Source organism: Tachypleus tridentatus, chromosome 1 (genome assembly GCF_004210375.1).
Source record: "Tachypleus tridentatus isolate NWPU-2018 chromosome 1, ASM421037v1, whole genome shotgun sequence".
NCBI lineage: Eukaryota > Metazoa > Arthropoda > Merostomata > Xiphosura > Limulidae > Tachypleus > Tachypleus tridentatus.
Window position 1 is genome coordinate 25,763,599 of NC_134825.1, and position 26,717 is coordinate 25,790,315.

Sequence of the window (26,717 nt, forward strand, 5' to 3'; positions counted from 1 at the left end):
AAAGTTTAATAAGTACTGTAATCTTACTTAGTTCAAGAAAGTAACAAGTTGTTTGATTGTTTGGTTTTAGTTTTAACTGTAATAAGTTGTTTGATTGTTTGGTCTTACTCTTAAATGTAACAAGTTGTTTGTTTAATTGTTTGGTCTTCCTCTTTAAAGGTAACAAGTTGTTTGTTTGATTGTTTTTCCTTACTCTTAAATGTAACAAGTTGTTTGTTTGATTATTTGGTCTTCCTCTTAAATGTAACAATTTGTTTGTTTGATTGTTTGGTTTTAGTGTTTAATGTAACAACATGCTTGAAAGTCGTCACCAAGGAGCGTATAACAAAATATGATGGGATACTGTATTTGGTGGCTGATACGTGAAAGTGATTTAGATTAAAGTCGCAAATCTCGAAACACTACTCACTTCTAAACATTTTTTGTATAACTTTAGTATAAATACATGTAAATCTTGATTCATATGTTGTTTTTCAACCTTATGTAAATGTCCAATTTTCTCCATTTTTACATAGAAAATAGAATAATTTCTAAATTTCATTATCCAGGTCACAAAAGCAAAGTTTCAAGGGAATATTGGCCATTTTCTGTACTTTTACATCATAAGCAATTAAGAAATAACACATACTATCCAGGAACAAAGGTTGTGTTACATAGTTAAATTTTACTTGTATACAGCTGGATTTAAATATCCATCAATGTTACATGTGTTCCCCTGAATCTAAGTTATCTAATAATGTTATTTCTGTAGTGCTCAACCAAAGTTATTTAATTCTGCCAGATGTGAGTTGTTTAACAATTTTACTTGTATAGCACTTGCACAAAACTACACAATGTTCTATTCCATAATAATTACACATGGAAGTTTAAAGTCTTTAGTGATTTTCAATTATTGAAACCATTAGTATTAAAGAAATTTTGCAAAGGAGCAAAACCATGTCTTAAAATGTATGGATGGACATAGTGTGGAGAATTTAAATTTTGTGTTGTTGAAAAAATAATAACAAAATGTTAGTATTCTCAGAGAGAAAAGGGGAAAACTTACTTTGGAGCATAAATTACTTTCATTAACTTATACTAAGCTTATGATGAAAAATTTTAACATCTTTTATTTTTCAGAAGATATTCAATGATCTCTATAAGTAAAATTTAGACTAACATAATGTTGCTGTCATGATTACAGTAATATCAAGAAAATGTTTAAATAGATACAGAATCAAAGTAAAAAAATTGACTCAATAGATTGTTTGCTTTAGAGCAAAACTATCTTCTGTGCTTCGTGCAGGGAACTGAATGACAAAACTTGCATTGTAAGTTTGTGAACTAACACTGCCACATCAGGGGACTACACACGTGACATAATGGTACTTGTATGATGATAGTAATGTTAAAGAAATTTTTAATAGATATAACCACCAGGAAAATATTGACACAAAATTAACAATCATCTAAATAGAGTTAAATGCTGGTAAAACAGAAGGATTAATTTTGAAGATGTCACTACTGTGGACTTACTCTCATCTTTACTGTTTTATTTATGGTCTAAACGTAATATAGACTTATCTTCTAACTAGCTTTGTCTTTACTTTTACCAAGAGAAAAGAATTAAACTTAGTTGTTTCATAATGAGATAAATTACACCAAAATATAAAGAAACATACAGAAATAAAGCTTAGTTAACTATATTCAGTAAATGTTTATTGATTCACTTTAGTGATGTTTCATACTATCACTTTATAAAGCTGATCCACCAAAGTCAGTAGTAAATATAAGTATCTTCCAGAAATTATCCATTTCTTAAAAAACATTTTTTACAATATTCAGTAAATGTTACATCATTTAGGAAGAAAGATGTCAACATATAAGTTCTCTAAACAAAAACCATTCTGAGATCTTGAAACAAGATATAAAATGTTTTGCATACTTTATTTGAAAAATCATATTATGAGATACCTTCATTATCTAAACATGCTCTGACAAGTCACCAACTACGAAGGAATAATGTTTATAGAATTTATAAACTAAAATATACGATATATAACAAAATGAAAGTAGAAAAATTAATTTGTCAAGTGAATTATTAATTACAACCACTACTCATTTTCATAAAAGAATTATTTGTAGTTACAGTGAACATTAGAACCATTGTTGTGAATGACTATTATCAATGAATGATGGAAATCTTTGTTTAAAGAAAAGTTTCTTAGAAACAACTTTTATATAAATACATTTAAAATTACTTAAAACTCACTTAAGTTAACATTTTCAAATTTTGTAACACATAATAAAGTTATCACTTGCACAATAAAAGAATAAAGCAACCTTTTTAAAACCTCTAGAAATATACAATATACAATTGTACCGATACTGACAAACCACACATTTTTCAAGTTTGAAAACTATTACACAGGTTACAGCTTTAAATAACAAATGTGACAATTTAATGAAGAATATCGAAATTCTATAAAGTCAAATATACAATGTCCCAGTAATAATGCATTATTTTATAAAAAAATATTACTACTTAAAAATAAACTAAAACCATAACAAACAAGCTTGGCACAGGCTTTTGTATATATTAGAAAAAACTAACACTGACAAACGTAAGCAAACAAAATTACAAGGAAGGACTGCATGAAAAAATAGCAAGTCCAAAGTTCTAACTATTTATTTTAGATCGTTATAAGTTAAAAAGCAAGCCGAAACAAAAACAAACAGTCATACCAAGGCAGGTCTCATCATACGTAAAATTTTAACTGATTAGAACATGGGCAAGAAAATGTAAAATTTTTGTACTTATGTATCTAGGTCACATAATGTAAGTCATACTTCATGTAAGTAGGCACTGATGACAACTTTTAACAAAACTTAAAGCAAGTCTGAAAGAAAATTATATCCACCTATGAACAAGTAATTTTTTATTGTAATGGAAGACTACTGTCTGTAAAGATTTTTTTTCAGAAATTACCTTTCTTTTCCAGCTTATTGTGATTCCTGAAGGTTTTAAAAGACAGCTATCTCAAAACTACTTTATAAATTTGAGACAAATACAGATTTAATGGGAAGCCTGAATACATGTTACAAACTCAATGACGTAGTACTGAATGAAGGTTACAGGCCATGAACTGTCTGTAATTTTAAACTCAAGTAACAATGTTGGATCAAACTAGGTATTGTCACTAAGCACAAGTCATATACAAAGGTAATAATTAATGGTGAAGTTTTTCAAACAATATTTAGAGAAGAACTGCACTATCAAACTATACAAACGAGTTCAGTTTTAAGCAAGCTGAGGTCAACATTAAGTTTTCTCTAAAACTGCATAGCATTGTCTTCTGTAATTATTAATTACACTATAAAATAAATTTTTAATTATTTTTCCATCTACAGAGGCATGTAATTGATTTGGCTCTCAGGTTATTCCCATTCAAATCGTACTGATAATTCAAGTTATGATAACCCACATGTATATTATTTTTCAGTTACCATACATAAAATACTCCAAAAGATAAGTTAGACAAGCTTTTCCCACAGTAAAATGATGTTGACCATTCCATAAAAATCTAAAGTTTGTTAAATGCCGTTATAAAACATCTTTTATCAGACATTCCAAAATGTACACACAGCTGATGTAAGACTAACAGGTCTGTAACTACTGGGGTAATCTTTATCATCTGCCTTGAAAAGACATATTACATTAGCTAATTTCCAGTATTCTGATAACTGCCCACTATTCAAGGGCTGATAAAAAAAACAAGTTATTCATATAGGGTTCTATCCCAATTCTAACAATTTGTTTACCCCTTACTTTTAATATGTTTTCAATCAACCTTTTCTCTTACATTATTTTTCATGATCTAATTTCCTGTTTTACCAATTTTCTTGATCTTATACATTCTTCTTATATATATATATTCTTATATAACCTTCTTATATATATATATATATTCTTATATAACCTTCTTATATATATATATATACATATATAATCTTCTTATATATATATATATTCTCATGTATTCTTCTCTGTTTCTTGCCAAACCAGTTAACTTAAATTTATGATATTTTAATATTTTTCTCCTGTAGTTTTCCTGATACAAACTTGCTTTTTTATTTGCTGCTGTTCTTTTCTTTCTATAAGGAATATGTTTTTCTTGGATTGATAAAAATATGTCTTTAAAAATATTCCACATCTGATCAGCTGTCCAATTCACAACAGACAATTATAGTTGCATCCCTTCAAAATGTTCTTGTTTGCAATTTGCAAATGAATATTATTTTTTGTTATCTGCATATGTAGGAAAACATTAAACCTAACATAGGAATGATCACTTACTCCCAGACGTTCTCAAATTTGAACCCTCTTCGTAAACATACTGATGTGCGATGTGAATCCATTGAATCCGTTGAATCCATTGAATGAATTGATGTGAATCCGTTATTTTTTCTAATAATGTTTGTAATAAATAAATATTTCTGGTGAATACATTTAAAGTTTCCGATTGATCAGCGGTAATCATATATATAGCATCCGAGGTTTATAGCACATCAACTATAGTAAACCAAATATATACACTGTGTCTTGGTGCGTCGCATTAGATGTATTTATACACGTGATCAGAGAGTTTATAGAAACGCTAGTCTCTAAACAATATACGCAATACAAGGTTTGCGTACCGACATATATATTGCTGATTCTTTAACTTGGAAATCTTCTATAATTTAGTAAATAGGAGGTGATTTTATAATTCAGTTTTAATTACAGATATTGTACATTTCTAAAAAGAAATTTAACTTAAAGAAATATCGATTTTAAGAAAAGATATATGATAGTAAATCTGTCAAACTCTTTTACCTTCAATATAAGAGTTTAAAAAACCTTAAAACACTTTACATCAGATATCTGATATAATACAGATATTGATTTGCTGCTACAGTTTAGTTTACATGTTTCTGTAATAGAAATATCTTCCTGTTTGAGTTAATGCATAGAACGTGGGCATTTAACCCTAGCTGTTCCTAATTTAGAAGGATTGAACTAAGGGTAAGGTAGCAGGTAATCACAAACCATCACTAACCCTTGAGTTACTCTTTATTAACGAAAAGTGAGATGGACCTACCCATTATATTGCTCAGACAGATGGAGACAGGCCAAGTATGCTATACAAATATATATATATATATATATATATACATATCTATAGGATTGTGTGTATGTGTCTGTGTACTTACATTTAATATTCGTGACATTTCGCCTGAAAGAGCGAATATATCGTTTACAGGATCACAAATGAATAGAATAGAATATGATATTTATAAATCTTATGATAAATGTACTAATAATGCTCTAGGAGATCATGTTTACATATGTACTTTGTATATAATGTTATGATGATCCATGGTTTGTTTCACGGCACTACTCCTATACTCTGGAAAAAAGAATGTAAGCCGCACTTTAAAGATATACATTCGTTACAACAATGATGGTCAAATTCCACTACTACTTTATAGTATCTCACAAAAAAATGATGAATAGTGTGAACTTGTTTCTTTTCAAAATTATAAACGTTTAGCGCAGATATATTGGAGTAGAGTCATCGGTGGATACAAATAATAAAACAATTCAACATCAGACTTTCTTTTTCGACTTTCATGATTTTTTTCTACTGGTTTACTGACTTAAAACGCCAATCCTAAGGAAGTAGTTTTACTGGGAATCAGTAAATAGAAAACTCGCAAATACTGATTTTCAACTAAACATAAAAAGTTTAAATTAAATACATATACTTTTCAAATGTACAAACACATTATATAGACCATGTATAAGTAAAAATGAATTCTTAGTAAAATTAAAAAAATAATACTTAATAAAATGGGGAATAAAGTCTGATTAATCAGTGTTTATTAATATATATATATTTGTTTATATATACGTGTTGGGATTATGAAGCTTTAGAAACGCCTCCCAGTGGATCAGCGGTATGTTTGCGGACTTACAACGCTAAAAACCGGTTTTCGATACCTGTAGTGAGCAGAGCACAGATAGCCTATTGAGTAGCTTTGTGCTGAATTCAAAACAACAGCTTTAGAAACGTCTAACATTTCCTATTCATAGTTCAAAAAATTTATTTCCTTACATTAAAAAGAGCCTTTAAATCTTATAAACACTTGCATATCGAAATAAAAACTACATACAAATAAAATGCGTACCTTTAAAATAATAACGTAGTATTATATTCAATAACTATAATTTGAAAAATGTCATAGTGATACTTGCATAAATTGGTGCGACATATGTCCCCATGTCAAAATTAAAACACTAATTATAATATATATATAATTATTTTTAGACAAATCCTTTATTGCACCCGGGAAGAAGTAATTTTTTTATTTTTCTAAAACACTTTTCATAACTCTAGCTCTGCAATCGTGTTCATACATTAATAGTTACCACATCTGATTAGAAAACTTAATCTTCATTTAAATTTCTTTGCAATTTCTCAACAAATTCAAAATTACCCCTGATAAACTAGGAATATGAAATATATGATAAGTTTATTAATATATGTAAAAGGTCATTTAGAGGTTTACTACTATGAGTATATTCATTTGTATTTCGAACAACAAGTCATTAACCTCGTTTGATTTATGTATTTATTTATGTATATGTACTTATATATTTATGTATGTATGGATTTTTGGAAATATTAAGTTGGAACTTTCAAAGGTTTGAACAATTTCGCTCTTATAATAATAAATTATCATTTACTTGTTTTTGCCAAAATAATATAATTGAATTTTTCACAAATTAACTGTAATTAGAGACTGATATCTTCAACGTGATTAAAATCTGATTTATCTTTTACTAATGATTAATCTTTATTTCAAATTTTACTTATTTTTGAACACTTGTAATGTACTTAATCTATACATGAACTTTATGATATCATTTTACCTTATAATAGAAAACGTATTTGTATGTTATTTGTTATAGATTCTCAGTATTTCTTAAAGAGTGAAATTTGAAGTAAACAAACCGGTAGAAAATTTATGTATCTTTTCAAGACCCGTGAAAGTTCACACAAAGCGAAGATCAGTTTATAACAAGTGAGGAAATTGTCATGAAAAATAAACACATAAAATACCGCGAATTGCAATCCTGAAAGTGTGTATATTCTCCACGCGTGGACATAATAAAGCTACATAGCAATTTGGGTGAAAATCCACCCATGACATGTCACGTACTGACAGAAACATGCAACAGACAGAACTGTGTGTTATATATTTGTGTGTGTGTAATGAAATCTCAATGACAGTTAATTCTAAACGCACTTTATTTAATAAAAATCCATAGCTTCAAAACAGTTTATATATAAATACACAGCTTTACACTCCTCTGATGTGATGTACACTTATCAAACAAATACCAAATACTTCGTTTCTCATGAAGATGAACCAACGTCCCTCTTCATCGGAATGTTCACTTTTTCAGTTTTTATTGTTCCCCAATATTTAATTAAGATTTTAATTTTACCTTAGTTATTAGTTGATCATTATTCTAATGTATATTAAGAAATATGTTTGACACCTGTTTGCAAAGACCGACTCAGTAAGTTTATATTTTTATTGAACATTTTGATGTCCTTTGATCCAATGTAAAATCGTCCACACACATAAACAGTATCATAAACTTCAAACTCATCAACTTTTCATACCTTATCTATTACACATGTGAGAATATTATTTAACTCACAACGGGTAGAAAATATTACACTAAATTTTAATGTTTTTATTATCTTGCATATTCTTGCTGATAATTCTTAGACATATAGGAAAAAACCTTAATGTAATTAACTTTCACATTTTTCATTTTTCTGTATAATACCATTTTGAATGTGTTATCATGTATCATGTATATTCCTTCAATTATTTCAGTATCATATCATCTGCACCTGGCTACTGGTTTGAAATAAATTACTATTTTAAGTAACAGTCTTGAGTGTAGATTATCTGTGTTCTAAATACAAAAGTAGAAAAGGCAGATGATTTACTGAAATAATGTTAAAAGGTAAGTTAGAATAATCTACGAACAACCAAATTTTATTAAGGTTGACCATTATCTTTAAAGTTTTCCATCCTTTTTCTGGACTTCCTATATTAGTTGTTACAAATCTACGAGATTCCATGCGTAATAGGACAGTTTGGCACTCTGTGTATCCAGTATTACTCAAATCGTGTTTCCCATATATTAAATCAATCAAACTTCCATTTCTAACACTTCCATAAACAGTGTGCTTGCAATTATCTGCACGTTTAACATTTCAACAACAATACTCGAAGTAAGTAAATACAGCTCTTGTAGCCGAAATACTGATACGTATTTCTCAATCGAATTTAGTACCAAATATATAATATTAAAGCATACAAGCTTAGGTGTAATATAGTTTGTCACTTATGTTATCATGCTTTATATCAATTAAAGAAACAATATCAAAAGTTTAAATAGCAGTAAAAACTTTCATAAAACCTCCATGAATATCGTTACTTGTTGAGCGCAGTAAGTGAATAATTAATTAAAATAAAACAATGTTTCATATTTAAAGAAACATAAGATTCAGATCACCAAGTAATAAAAAAAAACAAAATGAAAAAATTACTGAAAATTGTATCCAGACATTTCACACTCTTAAAATAATGGTCCTATATAATCTACTCCAAAAGATGCAGTCAATGAAAATAAAACCAGAGAACCGTAAACCTGCCGAAAATACTTTATTTTTACAAGTACACTACATTTCATTTATAATATGGAACATCCAGTTAAAATGTGAAATTTCTATTATTTTATTGAAGACTTGAGATTCAACAATAGGTCTAATTCTATCATTCATTCTTGGTTGCTGACGTCGCGACGCCGCCTACCAGGTCCACCAGCGAAATTGGCAGCAGCTAATCCCATGAGATGTTTAGCAGCTTGGCTTCCAGAAAATCCACGGGACAATCCTAAATCCAGTCCTCGCTTCTCACTAAATAATATCGGAATAAAAGATAATCAAAACATGTTGTACTGTTCACTTGACAACAAATCAGGGGCTCGATTCCCATCGTTGGAATCAGGAAATAGCCTAAAGTGGATTACTATAAGAAAACACACATTTAACAACAAAAACTGTTCAATAGAACAGTATTACAGATAAATAGTGAATTTACTGTGTGATGTTTGCAGTTCATTAGATTTCAGTCAAAGTTTTTTATATCAACTTACACATAAGAGGAAAATATTTTTTACATCCGAAGTGATATTTGTTAATTAAACTCCATATTAAAAGAATAAAACAGTTCTAGATCTGAAAGAGTCTTCGCTCTGAAAGCTGCTTTGTTAGTTCAGTGTAATATTTAGCACTAGTTTACCTCGTTTTTCGTTTCTCTTTCAATTTTTCTCGTATATTTGAATATTTATTAACAATATAAGGTAACAGTTATATATATATATTCTCTGATATTTAATTAATTATAAGTTTTGCGATTTCAAAACAATAAATAACAAATACAGTTTTATTACGTACGTTTTACCACTTTCAGAAGCAAGCAGACTTTCCACTACTCCGTACAATACTCGACTCACTTCATCAGGATGTTCTATTTCCACTGGAGCACGTTGGAATCTAAACATACATTAGGGAATAATGTGAAACAGAAATACCTTACGGTGATAGTTAAAGGTGCATTTTGCGCATTTTCAACTTGTTTTTCAAGGATAAAACTACATAAAGTTACGATAAATTATTTTCATGATAATAACCACAGAGGGTAATTCATAATTACTGGTGTTTTGACGACATAAGGACACAAAGTTTAAGGAAAAAACTTATTATCGAGAAATAAATTTCTACGGACGTAGATAACACGTCAAAATTAATTTTATTTTTCATATATAGATGTAGAGTTCCGTTGTTCGAGAATAATATGTACTTTCGCAAGGCCCGAAAAACAAATGGGTGTAGGACATGTAAACTAAATATCAAAAGAACATATACTTACTAGTTTGTGGTGTTTATCAATAGCCAAAAATCCTACTAAAAATGAGTGCATTATTTTTGTGTACAACTACACAAACTGAATTTACATAGATTTTTTCATATTTATCGACTCCATCTGTGGAACAAATCACAGACCAATTCAATCTATCAAAAAAAGGTTCTTCTCTGTGTTCCTAAAAGTAGACTCAGGTTAGTTGGTTGGCTCAAACAGAGAAATTACCCAAGATGAAGAGAAACGTGAACACAGTTGAACAACAGTTGATTAAATAGAATTATTAAACAAGTGAAAATTCTTTTTTGCAACTTAGCCAAAGTGAAGAATTCACGGAAACTCAAAATATGAGGAGAAAAATAACCTATTTCTATCTTTCTTTCACATTATGCATGCGATCCGTTTTTTTTACCAGTTTTTCTTTGATTTAATCTGGTGAATTACAATACGCTAAGAAATAGAAAATTATTTCTAAAATAAGAATATACTTAGAAATGGTTTAAAAGTATTTTCATAAACCCATTAATTTCTTTCTAATACACATTCAGATTCAAATTACTTGACCCATATTGTGCAGTTTAGGAAAGTTATAAATTAGATAAATCCAAACATTTCGAAATGATGAAGTATCTTCAGATCATCCCGTTTTAGTGGAAATATATATATTCTAAATAAGAAATATGATTATGGATTTTCTTAATCATTATTTCAAATTGATAATATGAAAAAGGATGTGGTACACTATTGGGAAAAAATGTAAAGTAGGTTGTATTTCTCTAATGGAAAGCTGAAGTAGTTCGTAATCTTCGAAGTTTGTTCTCCAGATGGCGTAATGGTGTTTTTTTTTTCTCTCTTCAGGCTACATGATGGAGAAACTGAACATAGGACATAAAACTCACCTCAAAACTAACCTAATAAATTATTATACGTAATTGTAATAATAAAGAATTATGAAACAGAAATTTACCCTGTGTATTGTTGTTAAATAGAGACTAATCGTTTTAGATAAAAGTATTTCATTAATGTAATTTTAAACGTAGCTCGGGAACCCTTAGTTTACATAATAATTTAAATCATAAACGTTACAGAAAATGAATCTTATTTTCATTGTAAAGCTTCGTGTTTACCGTTATGCTACAATCCAAATAAACTAAGTACGTCGTGGATAAAGACACGTTATTTTTATAAAACATCTCAGTCAGTACATGTTTACATCAGTCAGAATAATTTATATCACTCTTATGTCAGAACAAATTATGTTTTACCGATCGAAAATAAAGCTACTTAAATATCTACTTAATTAAAAGTGAGTTTACAAAAATTAGAAATACCTAGTTCTGTATAACAACATCCTGAGATATTGATGTTGTAATTAAATATTTGGTGCCTTCGTAAGAAAGTGAGGTTATTTTCAGCTATGCATAAAACTACATTTTACTGTAGTCCGCGGCTCTAAGTTATGTGATTCACTGTAATATTACAAATATAAGATCCAAATGCTGTTACATAACACCCACCTATTTATCATTTCTTCCACTGAAAGACGTCATCTATTTGTTTGTTGTTGTTTTTGTAATTTCGCGCAAAGTTCCTCGAGGGAAATCTGCGCTACCGGTCCTTAATTTATCAGTATAACATAAGAGGGAAGGCAGCTAGTCATCACCACCCAATGCCAACTCTTGGGCCACCCTTTTACCAACGAATAATGGGAGTGACCGTCACGTTACAACGCCCCCTGAACTAAAATGGTGGAACATGATAGGTGCGACGGGGATTTGAACCCGAGACACTCAGATTACGAGTCGCACGCCTTAACGGACCTGGCCATGCCGGACCGAGAAGTTACCTGTCTTTACGTAACAATAGAAATGACTCAAGGTTTTAGCTTCTATTTATAATGTATAATGGGCAGTCAGCAACAAAAACTCATATTCCAAGAGATCTGAATTTGCAGGTTTCCCTTTTAAAAGAAAAGTAATTGGTTTGGGTTCTATTTGATATGAGCAAATCCTTTTGAAATTACACTTCTATGTTGAAAATACTAAAATGAGGTAATTTTAAGAATGTGTTTTCTCACCTGCAACTATTCATGAGTTATTTTGGTATTTAAATTGAATAGCGTCATATTTGCAATAATAGACAATATGAGGCAGCCATTAACCAGAACTCTTTCACTACTTAGTCGCTTTTAACCGAATAGGAGTATATATAGCTATTATTACAAACGTCCATTAGTCGAATGCGAAATATGAATTGGAAGTCAAACATGACAACAAGGCTGTAGAAAGTAATAATCTGAACTGGTATGAAGGAAAGATAATTTAACTATTAGGAGTTCTGTCCACAGAATCTAGTAATTGATTCTAAAATAATTCTAATCATATACAACTTAATATAACTACGTTGCATTAAAATATCTTCTCGGTTCAATAGGATTCTTATTAATAATTGAAAGCTTCCGTACATAAGACATATAAGATATGCAATCGTATATCTCACTCGATAATATAACTGGAGTATACTAAATAAGAGTAGAGTATAACACTAATTTAAGGTATATGTATAAGAGACTTATACTTCAAAATAATGAGAATATTCTGTAACCTACCCATACTAAGGCAAGGAAGCCGACACGGCTTCCACCAGGACTGACATCAGGAGAAACATGATAATGAAACCAACGATTACAGATATCTTGACCATAGTGTCTATATAACAATAAAGAACACGAAGTACAAGTTAATAACAAGATTATATAAAGTATATCACATTATGACCAATTTTGATTACGTCTGCAGATAGCAGTGAAACTAAGATACCAAAAACTACTCAAGATATAGAGGAGATGCTGTTTAGATCTATAGTTCATTAAATAGACATTTTTCATGTTTATATTAATATTGAAATATGGAGTTACAACAACGTATCCAAACTTTATCTGAAATTGTTATTACAAATACACAACTTAAATAAAAACACAAAAGACCCTATTGAAGACTAGTGAGTTTGCCTTCTTTCTGTGCTATTAACGAAATTAAGTCTATCTGATAACACATTACTAGGATTTATCATTTTATTAACACAAACTTCCAACCATTTTCGGTCTGTCACTTTCTTTTATTATCACAACCAAACGACCCTATGAAAACAACACTATAAACAAAATTATAGTCTAGTATGACTAATAGTCTCTGAAGTTGAGATCCTCGCACTTAATGTAATGGGCTTCGTTGCCTGTATATCGAAGGCATATGTGACTGTAATGGCCGTGTAATATTTTGTACATTATTTGTCTTATAATTTTGCGGAAATCTTCACAAAATAGATATCAATCCATAGTTACACTTACAGTCTAAAAGCCAGACAACAAGTGAAGAGCATCCGCCAACAAATCTTAAGATAAAATTATCCAATGGAATATTTGTAATTTATGTCACTCTTACATGCCATTCACTCCAAACGAACAGCAAATAGCAGCAAACTACTGATCATTCAATTGGCGTATTAGTCGAACGATTCATCTGGTATTCAGCGTCACATTGCGTTACAGGATATAACTCTACATACACCAGGAGGTTAAAAATTATGTTGTATTTTTCAGTTTTTTTCCGACAGTTATTTGTTGCTCACTAATAGTGCGCGTCATAAATCTCTTCTGTCACAGAGAGTAAAACTGAAGTTTTATTCTACTTTGTTAGTAGCTCCTAAATAGCTAGAAAGCGTAATTATACATACAGATTAAAATGTGAAAGTTACTCTAACTACATAAAAAGTATTAGTCAAACATTACGGAACAGTATTACATTCATGAATAATTACATTAAACCGACACGAAATTAATATGGATTTAGTTTCTTTTTTATATAGAATATTACGTTTTTAAAGGTATAACACTTTCCCATCCATTTTAAAAAATTCAAATAAACAAAAAAACATGCATGTTTTCAAGTGTTGATTATAACACGTTGTTACTGACTACTGACTTGATAGTGTGTATAAGTAAAGAGATGTGAATTTACCTCTCGAGTGAAGCAGAGACTCAGCTGAAAGTTCCACTATTAAACCAGGTAGGATCTTGAGACTACTGGTGGGACTCGTTCAGTGCTGTTGACTGACTACCAGATATGATAGGCTCACTGCTTTTATAGAGAACTCAGATAGTGGAGAATGCAAGATTGACGTCCGTATATTGTCACCTGGACACTTTTATTTCTGGTTATGGAGAGCATAAGGTCTGTAGAACAATCTGGGCGGAGTTAGTATAGCAGTGTTAAATAAAACAGTGAAACAGACGTGGTTATATGTAGATGTTGGACAATATTATGTATACAAGTAGAATTATCTGGTCATTAACTAAACTCTGAATGTTAACGATAATGTTTTGCCATTAGTTTCTCATGCTATTGTTCCTGTGATTTGAAATATGGAATTTACGAGCTTTATTATCAACAACATTCACAATATTGATATTTCAGTGGTACTTAAAGATATTGTTCTATTGCACTATACTTGTGAGGGTATTCTTCAACCACTTACGTAATTTAATAGAAATTATTATTTTGTTCTTAGAATCTTCTAAAAATCCTTCATATGATACATAAGATATTGCATTTGTGTATAAATTAAATATTTCTAAACTTGCTCTTTTAATTATTAATTAATATTTTTATTAACATTCATTATAATGTAAAAATATTAATGGAATATTTTCTTATTCAAAACTATAAACAACTACAAATCTATCTTAAAGATATATATATGTTTTACATTTTCTTGGACAGTGAAAAATTTCTATTAAACTAGAAATTTTTTCTGATGTAAGCCTTTCTTGGAATATGATACTTTTAAAGAATAATACATATTGATATATTAAAACTTAATAAGTACTTTAGTGTTACTTATATTCGAAAGTTTTAAAAATTGCTTCTCAATAAAACCTCAATAAAATACTTTAAAATAACAGGATGTATTCAAATATTACAATTTAATGAATATAGTAGTGTTAATTAAAATGGAAAGTATCAAAATTTGTTATTGTAACTAAATGTTCTAATAATAAGTTATTTCAATGACACTATGACTCTTTCTGTCTCACACCACATTGTAGCTCCGAGTAAAGTACATCACAGAGCGACTATTATAACAGTATAATATCAAGTTTCGGTGCTATACAAGAATAGTAAAATTTATTAAAAAAAGCAAAATTTCTTTCACTCACTTTGAATAGTGATATCTGTTGACTTAGATACATTAACTTTCTTCAGACACAGTCATAAAATAAATTAAAACTTTTTGTTATCCACGAGTTAATATTTTATATATATCAATGAGTTGTGGAAGAGTATTAGAATAATGAAAGTTGGTTAATGTTTGTCCAATGTTTAAAGAAGGTGATAAACATTGTTCAAGAAATTATATGTCAGTTAAACTTACACCTGTAATTTAAATAGTGTGGTTGAAGATGCGCTTAAAGCAGTTTGATATAGTGTCAAAGAACCAGCGTGGTTCACTATGGAAAGTCTTGTTTATCAAATTTTCCGACATTGTTTGAGAGTAAAAGACAAAGAGTAGTTAGATCTAACTGTGTCACAGTAACAATGATGTACCTCAGATCTCTTTGCTGGATCGTCTGCTGTTTGTGATTGATATTAATGATATTGACTTTGGAATGACTAACAAAATAGTGAAGTGTGCAGATGATATAAAGATGTTTTAGTTGGCTAACTATATCATTGATACTGTAGACTTTCAGGGACACTTACATTATTTGATACATTGAGCTCAAACATGACAGATGGTGTTTATCTATCCAAAAGACAAGATAATGCATACAGGTTTACACAATTCAAATATTCCTTTTTACAATTGAAATCATTAAATCTTTTTATAATCATTAAATATTGTGGTTGAAGATAAAGATCTTTGTGATTTAGAAATATCTTAAGCTAATTAATTGTGGCTAGCTACTAGGATTTGATTTAGCATATTGGGTAGAAATATTGAATACAAAAAAAGGTATATTTTATTGTTTTTCTGTATAGATCCCTTGTAAGGTATTATTTACTGTACTGTGTTCAGGTTTGAAGTTTCTTCTTTAAGAAAGAATCATTCAATTATTTGTAGGTTCAAAGAAGAGCAACTGGGATGACACCTGAAATAATAGAACTTTTCTAGAAATCTTTAATTTCATGGCGACTTCTAAACAAATTCAAAATTATTTTAATAACAATAGGAATATGAAATAAAATTATTTTAATAATATGTCTAAAACGTGATTTAAATGTTTTATAATATATTTAATTTCTACCCACAATCGAGCTTTCTCAAATATCTGGAGGTTTGCTAATATTAATGTATTCCTTTTTTAATTCGAACAATAACTTATTAACCTCGTTTGATTTATATATTTGAGGAAGTACATAAAGGTACCCAATTCCTGAAGTTTTTCTGATAATAGTGATAAATTATCCTTTACTTGTTTTCAGTAACATAACATAATTCAATATTTTCACAAATTAACTATACTTAGGGGCTTATTTGTTGAACAGGTATAACTCTGATTTACCTTTTACTAATGATTCATTCTTATTTCAACCTTTACTTGTTTTTGATCACTTGTAATTAATCTGTACATGAACTTTATAACATAGTTTTAATTTTTAGTTTAAAACGGTACTTGTTTGTTATTTGTTATAGAATCTCAGTAAAACTATTTCCTGAAGAATGATATTTGAAGTAACAAAACCGGTAGAATAAATTAAGAAAAGAAGAAAAAAAGTTGTGACAAAAACCGCAGAATTTAAACTGAATATTTATGTTTCTTCTCACGGACCCGTGAAAGTTCATACAAAGTTTAGTGAACATCCATTAATAAGAAGTGAGGTAATTGTCAAAAAGTAGCCCATAAAAACCACCAAATGAAAATTTGTTTAAATTCGTTCTCTGGAACAAATGAACATTCATAGCAATTTGGGTGAAAATCCACCTACAGCATGCGATGTAGTATCATAGATATACAACTGACAGTACTTTGGTTTGAATATCATGTAACTCTACTATAGGGCTATCTGCGCTAGCCGTCCCTAATTTAGTGGTGTAAGAGTAGAGGGAAAGCAGTTCGTCATCACTAGCCACCGTCAACTTTTGGGCTACTCTTTTACCAAAGAATAGTGGGAGTAAACGTAACATTATAATGCCCCCACGACTGAAAAGGCGAGCATGTTTGGTACGACTGGAACTTAACCCGCGACCCTCAGCTTACGAGTCGCACGCCTTAACACGCTAGGCCATGCCAACATTTTAAATAAATACCACATACTTCGTTTCTTATGAAGCTAAACCCGTGTCCCTGTTCATCACTGTGATCTGTTCTTCAATTTTGTAGGTTCTACAATATTTATTTAATATTTTAATTTCACCTCAGGTATCAGTTTAACATTATTCAAATATATATGTTTAAATGTGTAGGACAAATGTTTTACAAAGACCGACTCTGTAAATTTATATTTTTTGTAGAATATTTTGTTGTTCTTTGACCCAGTGTAAAATCGTTTGCACGCATAAATCGTATTATAAACCTCACATTCATCAACTTCTGATACTTTAACTATTATACATGTGAAAATATTATTTAACTAAGAACAGGTACAAAACGTTACACTACATTCTAAGATTTTTTAATTATGTTGCATATTATTGCTGATAATTCTTAGACATGTAGGAAGAAAACCTTTATCCAATGAACTTTCGTATTTTTTAAATTTCTTCATGATACCATATAAAATGTATTATAATGTATCATGTACAATCCATCAATGATACCAATATCATATCACCTATACTTGGCTACTGGTCTGAAAGAAATTACAATTTTTAAATAAAAGTCATGAGTGTAGATTCTCTGTGTTCTAAATACAAAAGTAGAAAAGACAGATTATTTACTGAAATAATATTAAAAGATAAGTTCGAATAATCTACAAAGAACCAAATTTTATTAAGGTTGAACATTATCTTTAAAGTTTTCCATCCTTTTTCTGGACTTCTCCATATTATTTGTAACAAATATAGGAAGTCCCTTGCGTAATAGGGCAATTAGGTAATCTGTATATGCAATTTTACTCAAATTGTATTTTCCATTTAATAAATTAATCAAACTTTAATTTCTAACAGTTCAATAAACAGCGTGCTTGCAATTACCTGCACGTTTAACATTTCAACAACAATACTCATAGTAAGTAAATACAGCTCTTGCAGCCGAAATATTGGTATGTATTTCATAATCGAATTTAGAACCAAATAGTATGTATTAAAGCATTCAAGATTATGTGTAATTCAGTTTGTCATTTAAATTATGATTGTTTGTACCAATTAAAAAAGCAATACCAAAAGATTAAATAGCAGTAGCATTGAAAACCTGTATCGTAAAATCAAAAAGTATATCGTTACTTGTTGAGGGTAGTAAGTAAATAATTAATTAAAATAAAACATAGCTTCGTATTTAAACAAATATAAGATTTAGATCACCGATTAATAAGCAAAACAAAATCAAAAACAATAACTAAATAAATGTATCCAGACATTTCTTACCCTTAAAATCAACGTCTTATATAATCTACCACAAAAGATGCTGTCAAAAAATAAATAAATAAGAAAGAAAACCGTATTTTGTGCAGAAAGTACTTTATTTTTACAAGTACACTATATTACATTTATTATGTGGAACATCCATTTTAAATGCGATTTATTTTTAATTTTATTTATTACTTGACATTCAACAATAGCTCTAATTCTATCATTCATTCTTCATTGTTAACGTCGCGACGCCGTCTACCAGGTCCACCAGCGAAATTGGCAGCAGCTAATCCCATGAGATGTTTAGCAGCTTGGCTTCCAGAAAATCCACGGGACAATCCTAAGTCCAGTCCTCGCTTCTCACTAAATAATATCGGAATAAAAGATAATCAAAACATGTTGTATTGTTTATTTAACAACAAATCAGGGGCTAGATTCCCCTCGTTGAAATCAGGAAATAGCCCAATGTGGATTACTATAAGAAAACACATTTAACAACAAAAAACTGTTCAACAGAACAGTATTACAGATAAATAGTGAATTTACTGTGTGATGTTTGCAGTTCATTACATTTTAGTCAAATATTTCCTAAATCAATTTACACGTATAAGGAAAATATTTTATACATCCGAATAATATTTCTTTATTAAACTGAATAGTGAAAGAAAAATAGTTGTAGACCAGAAAGTCTTCGTTCTGAAAGCTGCTATGATTGTTCAGTGAAATATTTAGCTCTAGTTTACCTCTGTCTTCCTTTTTCTTTCAATTTCATCGAATATTTTAATATTTATTAGTAATAGAATGCAATAACAGTTTCTTAAGGCTTTTCGTTTTTTATAGATACTTTTTCTTATAATCAAATAATTATAAGTACAGAGATTTCAAAACACTAAATAACAAATACAGTTTTTTACGTACGTTTTACCGCTTTCAGAAGCGAGCAGACTCTCCACTACTCCGTTCAATACTCGCCTCACTTCATCAGGATGTTCAATTTCCAATAGAGCGCGTTGAAACCTAAAAGCATATTAGTCAATAATGTGAAAGAGAATTACCTCACATGAATAGTCAAAGATACATTTTGAACATGCAACTTTTTATTGAAGAATATATCTAGATAAAATTACAAAAAAATCATAATGTATTTTCGTGATATGAACCTGAGATGGTATAACATAATTATTGGTGTTTCGGGAACATAAGGAAACAAAGTATATCGAGAAATATTATTATGGAGAAATAAATTTCTACGTAGATAGTTACGACTTCATAATTAACCTTATTTTTTTTATCTAGATGTAGAGTACCCTTGTTCGAGAATAATAAGTACTTTTTTTTCTTAAGAAAAAGAAGTGTAGGATATTTGGAGTATATGCCAATACTCAAGGACTTGTATTGAGTTCTCTCTAACCCATATACCTACTAGTTTGTGATGTTTAACAATAGCCAATAATTCTACCAGAAATGAGTGCATTATTTCTCTGTAAAGCTGTAGAAACTAAATTTACATATGTTTCCAGATTTATCGACTATATTTGCGGATCAAATCACAGACCAATGTATTTTATCCAGTAAAGTTCTTGTGTATGTTGCTAAAAGCATATTTACTTTATTTGCTGTAGTAATTGGCTCAAACAGACAGAGAAATTCCCGAAGCTGAAGAGCAGAATGAACGTAACCAAAGTAAAGGAATCACGAACATTTTAATTATGAGATGAAAGCCATCCTATTTTTAAATTGTTTTTTACATTATGCATGCGATCTGTATTTTACCTCTTTTTCTCTGATTCAAATTAAGGATTTACGATACACTGATAAAAAATATTCAGCCTCACATTATATGACCCATATTATGAAGTTTGGAAAATTTATAAAAAAGGACAAATCCATACATTTCGAACTAATGTATTATCTTCACACCACCTCCTTTGGAAGGAAATATATCTATTCCAAATTTTAAAAAGAATGGTTACAGGAGTTTATATCATTATTTCAAATTTATAATATCAATAAAGGATGTGGTTCACTCTTGGATAAATATGTAAAATAGATTGTATTTTTGGAATGAAAGTTGACAATTATCGATAATTGGAAAGCTGAAGTAGTTCATAATATTTAAAGGTTGTTACCCAGATGTCGATTTGATTTTTTTTCTGTCTTCAGGCTACATAATTTAGAAACTGAACATAGAACATGAAACTCACTTCAAAACTAACCTAATAAATTATTATACGTAATTCTACTAATAAAGAAATGTGATACAGAAATTTACTTTGTCTATTGTTGTTAAATAGAGATTAATAGTTTTAGATAAAAGTATTTCATTAATGTAATTTTAAACGTAGCTCAGGAACCCTTAGTTTACATAATGATTTAAATCATATATATTTCAGAAAAAGAACCTTGTTTTCAATGTAAAGCTTCGTGTTTACCGTTATGCTATAATCCAAATAAACTAAGTACGTCGTACATAAAGACACGTTATTTTTATAAAACATCTCAGTCAGCACGTGTTTACATCAGTCAGAATAATTTCTATCACTCTTATGTCAATACAGATAATGTTTTACCGATCGTTAGTGGAAGAGAATAAAGCTCACCTAAATATCTACTTCTTAATTAAAAGTGAGTTTACAAAAACTAAAAATACTTAGTTCTGTATAACAACATCCTGATATATTGATGTTGTAATCAAATATTTGGCGCCTTTTTGGGAAAGTAAGGTTGTTTTCAGCTACACATAAAACTACATTTTTACTGTAGTTCGCGGCTCTAAGTGACCTGATGAACTGTAATATTGCAAGTATAAGATCCAAATGCTGTTACATAACACCCAACTACTTATCATTTCTTCAACTGGAAAACGTTAATGCAACAATATAAATGACTGAAGCATTTACCTTCTATTTATAATGTACAATGTGCATTTTGGTAATGAAATTGAATAGCGTCATATTTACAATAGAAAATATAAGGCAGCCATTAACCAGTACTCTTTCACTATTTAGTCACTTTTAAACGAATAGGATTGTATATAGCTATAGTTATAAACGTTCCTTAGCTGAATACGAAATACGAATTCGAAAGCAAACATGATAACAAGGTTGTAGAAAGTAATAATCTAAAGTGATATCAAAGAAAGATAATTTAACTAATTGTAGTTCTTTCTTCACAATCTAGTAATTAAATCTAAAGTAATTCTAACTTACATAGTTTAAGGTAAGTATGTTGTGTAATGAAATATCTTTTCGGCTCAATAGAGTTGTTATTATTAATTCAATGCTTTCGTACATGAGACATATAAAGTATGTATGTATGTACAATCAGATATCTCACCCTATAGTATAACTGGAGTATATTAAATAAGAGTAAAGTATAACACTAATTTAAGGTATATGTGCAAGAAACTTATACTGTAAAATAACGAGAATATTCTGTAACCAACCTGTACTGAGGCAAGGAAGCTGACAAGACTGACATCAGGAGAAACATGATAATGAAACCAACGATTACCGAAATTTTGACCATAGTGTCTATATAAGAATAAAGGACACAAAGTATAAGTTAATAATGGTATTATATAAAGTATATCACATTATGTCCAACTTTAATTAAGTCTGCAGATAGCAGAGAAATTAAGACACCAAAAACTACACAAGATATAGAGGACATGCTGTTTAGATCTATAGTTCATTAAATGGACATGTTGCATATTTATATTAATATTGAAATATGGAATTACAACAACGTATCCAAACTTTATCTAAAGTTATTATTACAAACACGCAGCTTAAATAAAAACACAAAAGGCCCTATTGAAGACTAGTAAGTTTGCTTTCTTTCTATGCTAATAACGAAATTAAGTCTATTTGATAACATATCACTAGAATTTATAATTTTATTAACGTAAACTTTCAACCATTTTTGATCTGCCACTTTCTTTTATTATCACAACCAAACGACCCTATGAAAACAACACTATAAACAAAATTACATTGTAGTAAGACTGATAGTCTCTGAAGTTAAGATCCTCGCACTTAATGTAATGTTACATCTGTTACAAGTAACAGGCTTTGTTACCTGTATATCGAAGGCACATGTGACTGTAATGGCCATGTAATATGTTTTCATTATTTGACTTAGAATTTCGCGGAAAGCTACAAAAAAATAGATATCAATCCATAGTTAAATTAACAGTCTAAAAGCAAGACAAAAAAGTGAACAGCATTCGCCAACATATCTTGTGATAATATTATCTAAAAGGATAGTTGTAAGTTACATCTCTCTAATGAAAGGCAAATAGCAGCTAACTACTGATCGTTCATTTGACGTACTAGTCAAACGATTGATCTGGTAATTAGCGTCACATTGCGTTATATCATATAACTCTACATACACCCGAGGTTAAAAAATAGTGTTGTATATTTCAGTTTTTCAGACAATTATTTTATGCTCACTGATATTAATCTCTTCTGTCCTAGACAGTACAACAGAAGTTTACTTGTAATTTGTTCGTACCTCTTAAACATAAAAACAATCAAAAAGCACATTTACACATACAGATTAAAATGTGAAAGTTACTCTAACTAGGTAAAAAGTATAAGTCAAATATTATGGAACTATATGACATTCATGAATGATTACATTAAACCGACACGAAATTAGTGTAGATTTTAGTTTCTTTTTCCTGTAGAATATTATGTTTTTAAAGGTATAACACTTTCCCATCCACTTTAAGAATTCAAATAAACAAACAAACCATGAATGTTTTCAGCTATTAATTATAACACGTTCTTACTGAAGTACAGATTTGGTTGTGTATATGAGTTAAAAGATGTGAATTTACCTCTAGAGTGATGCAGGGACTCAGCTGAAAATTCTACTCTTCTGTCAGGTAGGTTCTTGAAATAGCTGGTGGGACTCGTTCAGTGCTGTTGACTGACTACCAGATATGATAGGCTGACTTCTTTTATAGAGAACTCAGTTAGTGGAGAATGCAAGATTGACGTCCGTATGACGTCACCTAGACACTTTATTACTGGTCATGGAGAGTATGAAGTCTGTAGAACAATCTGGGCGGAGTTGTTATAGCAGTGTTTAATAGAACACTGAAACAGACTTGGTGAGATGTAGATGTTGGACAATATTATGTATACAAGTAGATTTATTTTGTCATTAACCAAACTCCGTATGTTAACGATAATGTTTTATCATTAGTTTCTTATGCTGTTGTTCCTGTGATTTGAAAGATGGAATTTACGAGCTTTATTATTCACAATATTTACAATATTGATGTTTCAGTGGTACTTAAAGATATTGTTCTATTACAGTATTATTTGTGAGCGTATTTTTAAACAGTTATTTAACAAAAAAAAGGAATTATTATTTCGTTCTTAGAACCTTCTAAAAATCCTTCGTAGGAAACATAAAATATTGCATTATTGTAAAGTAAAATATATCTATACTTGCTCTTACAATAATTAATTAATGGTTTTAATAACATGCATTACAGTGTAAAAAAAAAAGCTGGGCTACTCTTAACCAACGAATAGTGGAATTGATGGAAACTTATAACGCCCCTAAGGCTGAAAGTGGGAACATATTTGGTGTTACGAATCTGTGGAATATGAATTGAGTGCCTTACTCACATAGTCATGCTGTGCGTAAGATTCGAAATCTGTGAACGTTTCATGTCAAGTATCTCTAGTTTTTCGATTAAGTAGAGTTTGTCACAATTATATCTTCTTATGTACCAACTGTAGCAAACAAACAATAATAAACTGTTTCCCCGCGTCTTACATTAGGCAAGATTTTCGCAAATTCAACTCTACTTTTGCGCGAAATTCTCAAACAAGCAAACTGTTTAAGTTTGACATGAGGATTATTAGCAGCATGTGGTTATATTTTTATATATATGTTGTCATGGCGTATGAACAAAGATCATTTAATTAAAACGAATGTTGAATAAAATTTTTTGAATAAAATTATATAATTGTTATTATTAACGTGATCTATTTTTTTCCCACAATTCTGCTTTTTCTTGTCAGTGTAAAAACTGTATTCTTTCCTAACCATGTAAAATCAAAACATGATGTCTAGGTCGAATATTAAGTGTAAAATTTTATATAAAACAAATATGTTTTAATCATTCAATATAACACCGCACATTGCTTCACAGAAACTTCTTTCTTGTCAGTCAAATCATAGATTTTTTTATGATGAAAAATATGCATTTATTAATAATTTTATGTCAGTATTAGATTTTGCATTATTTATGCAGAGCATATTGGAGGCTAAAAGACACTTTAATTTCATAAATAAAGGATCTAATAATACTGAGTTATTTTTTTCTATATAATAATAAAAAACTGTTATCTGTAATAAAACATATTTATTTTCCAATAATCTTTTCTTCTTAATATGTCTGATTCACGCTGCAGATATGAGCTTTCTCGGTTTCGTTAATTAGGTTTTCTTGTTGTTGCTAAGCAATTTGACGTAAATGCTATTGTTGAAACGCATTGGCTTTTCCCTATATTAGAAGTTGTTAATCTCCCCGATTGACCACAGGGTATAATACCAAGAGTCACATATGCAGGCACACTCGTGAATAACACCCAAGTACACACATTCGAAATCCATTTAAAACGCACGCAAAATTTCAGGTTTCTAGGTTCATTTTTCTTGGATTTATGGAGGCCACACACACACGAACATTTATATCCTACTTCAGGCTTGTCCTTATGATATTGGTATCTATTCAGCTTTATTCTGATTCAATTATATTTTGCTGTAGTAATTTATGTGTTGAAAAAGCTATTTTAAAAATCATATTAAGTTGACAAATTGCAATATATAAACGTAATGGCTTCATAAACAATAAAATATGTACTTTTTTCCATACTTTAACGGAATAAAAAGATTTTCCTTAAAATAAAACCAAAAATATTTTAATTTTCATCCTGAGCTGTTGGTAAAAATATCAAGGATTACCAAGTCCAAATGAACCTTTTTTAAAACGCTTTCTCTTCTAGAATACATAAGTGACACTTTTTCTCTTAAATATCAGTGTAACCAAATCCTTCCTCTGGGACACAGCCTTTTATCTGGAGAATTATAATGCTAGAAACTGGGTTGCGATACCTGTTGTGTGTAGAACGTAGATAACCCATTGTTTAGCTTTGTGTTGAACTTCAAAGAGCAGCACAAACTAATTAGTTTCTTAACACTATTAATACTTGTTCTATCTATCAAAGCTATACGACATCGTTATTGGTAGGATGCACTTGTTCTAGAGAATCGGATTAACTTTTCCGTTAAACAGGTGGTTATGATATAGAGATAAACAAGTGTTAAGATTTGGAAGAGAAGCTCTAATGATTCAGTGTATATTCCATGAACTGAAAAGTTCTGGAGTTGAAGATTCTCTAGTTAAAACTGAGTTTGTTATTATCGGATTTACGTTTCTTGTCACATCCGTATTTCTCCTGGACGTCGTACAGTAAACATGTTTTCTTTCTTACTGCCAGCAATAAACAGATTTAAAAAAAAAATGTTGATTCCATTCTACTACAGCTCTTATACGATTTCTGGTTTTAGTAATTAGAGAGTTTCTGTATTTTTTTCTTATAGCAAAGCAACAACGGCATTCTACTTAGTCCTCCGAATGGAATCAAACTCCTGATTTTAATGTTGTAAGTCCGTAGACTTGACATCAATATTCATAGTAATGAAACGGAAAATTTAGTTTATAGTTTATTTTCAAGATGCTCGGAGTTGTTGTACGATGATTAGCCACGTGTAAAAGTAGACAAGATGACAACAAACGATGTTATATGGGTAGGCCATTTTTTACACTAAAATACAGATGTGGTAATAAGATCTAGTGAATGAAGGAAAAATTGATTAGTTTTTATATTTCTAACTTGCTCTCATTGTTCCTGGTCTAATAAAAACTGCTACTGCTACAAAGAGGGAAACGTTAATGCATCGAATATCGTGGATATTAAACTATTTGTACTTTCATAGAACAGAATATGTGCAAAAAGGTTTCCAAAGATTAGGTATAAATAATAAAAATACATCTTTTTGTATTTATTATCAATAATATATTT

The 26,717-nt window shown here is 29.7% G+C and overlaps 1 protein-coding gene across 1 annotated transcript; it reads right to left on the reverse strand.

Moving 5' to 3' along the window:
* Positions 1-8,823: 8,823 nt before the first annotated feature.
* LOC143232275 (uncharacterized) lies at positions 8,824-23,537 on the reverse strand. Its single transcript, XM_076467471.1, has 5 exons — positions 23,450-23,537; positions 22,049-22,136; positions 19,522-19,620; positions 18,829-18,966; positions 8,824-9,026 (listed from the first exon to the last, which is right to left on the reverse strand). Exons 2-5 carry the CDS (start codon positions 22,129-22,131, stop codon positions 8,888-8,890), a joined length of 459 nt encoding a protein of 152 aa, XP_076323586.1. The 5' UTR covers positions 22,132-22,136; positions 23,450-23,537; the 3' UTR covers positions 8,824-8,887.
* Positions 23,538-26,717: the final 3,180 nt, after the last annotated feature.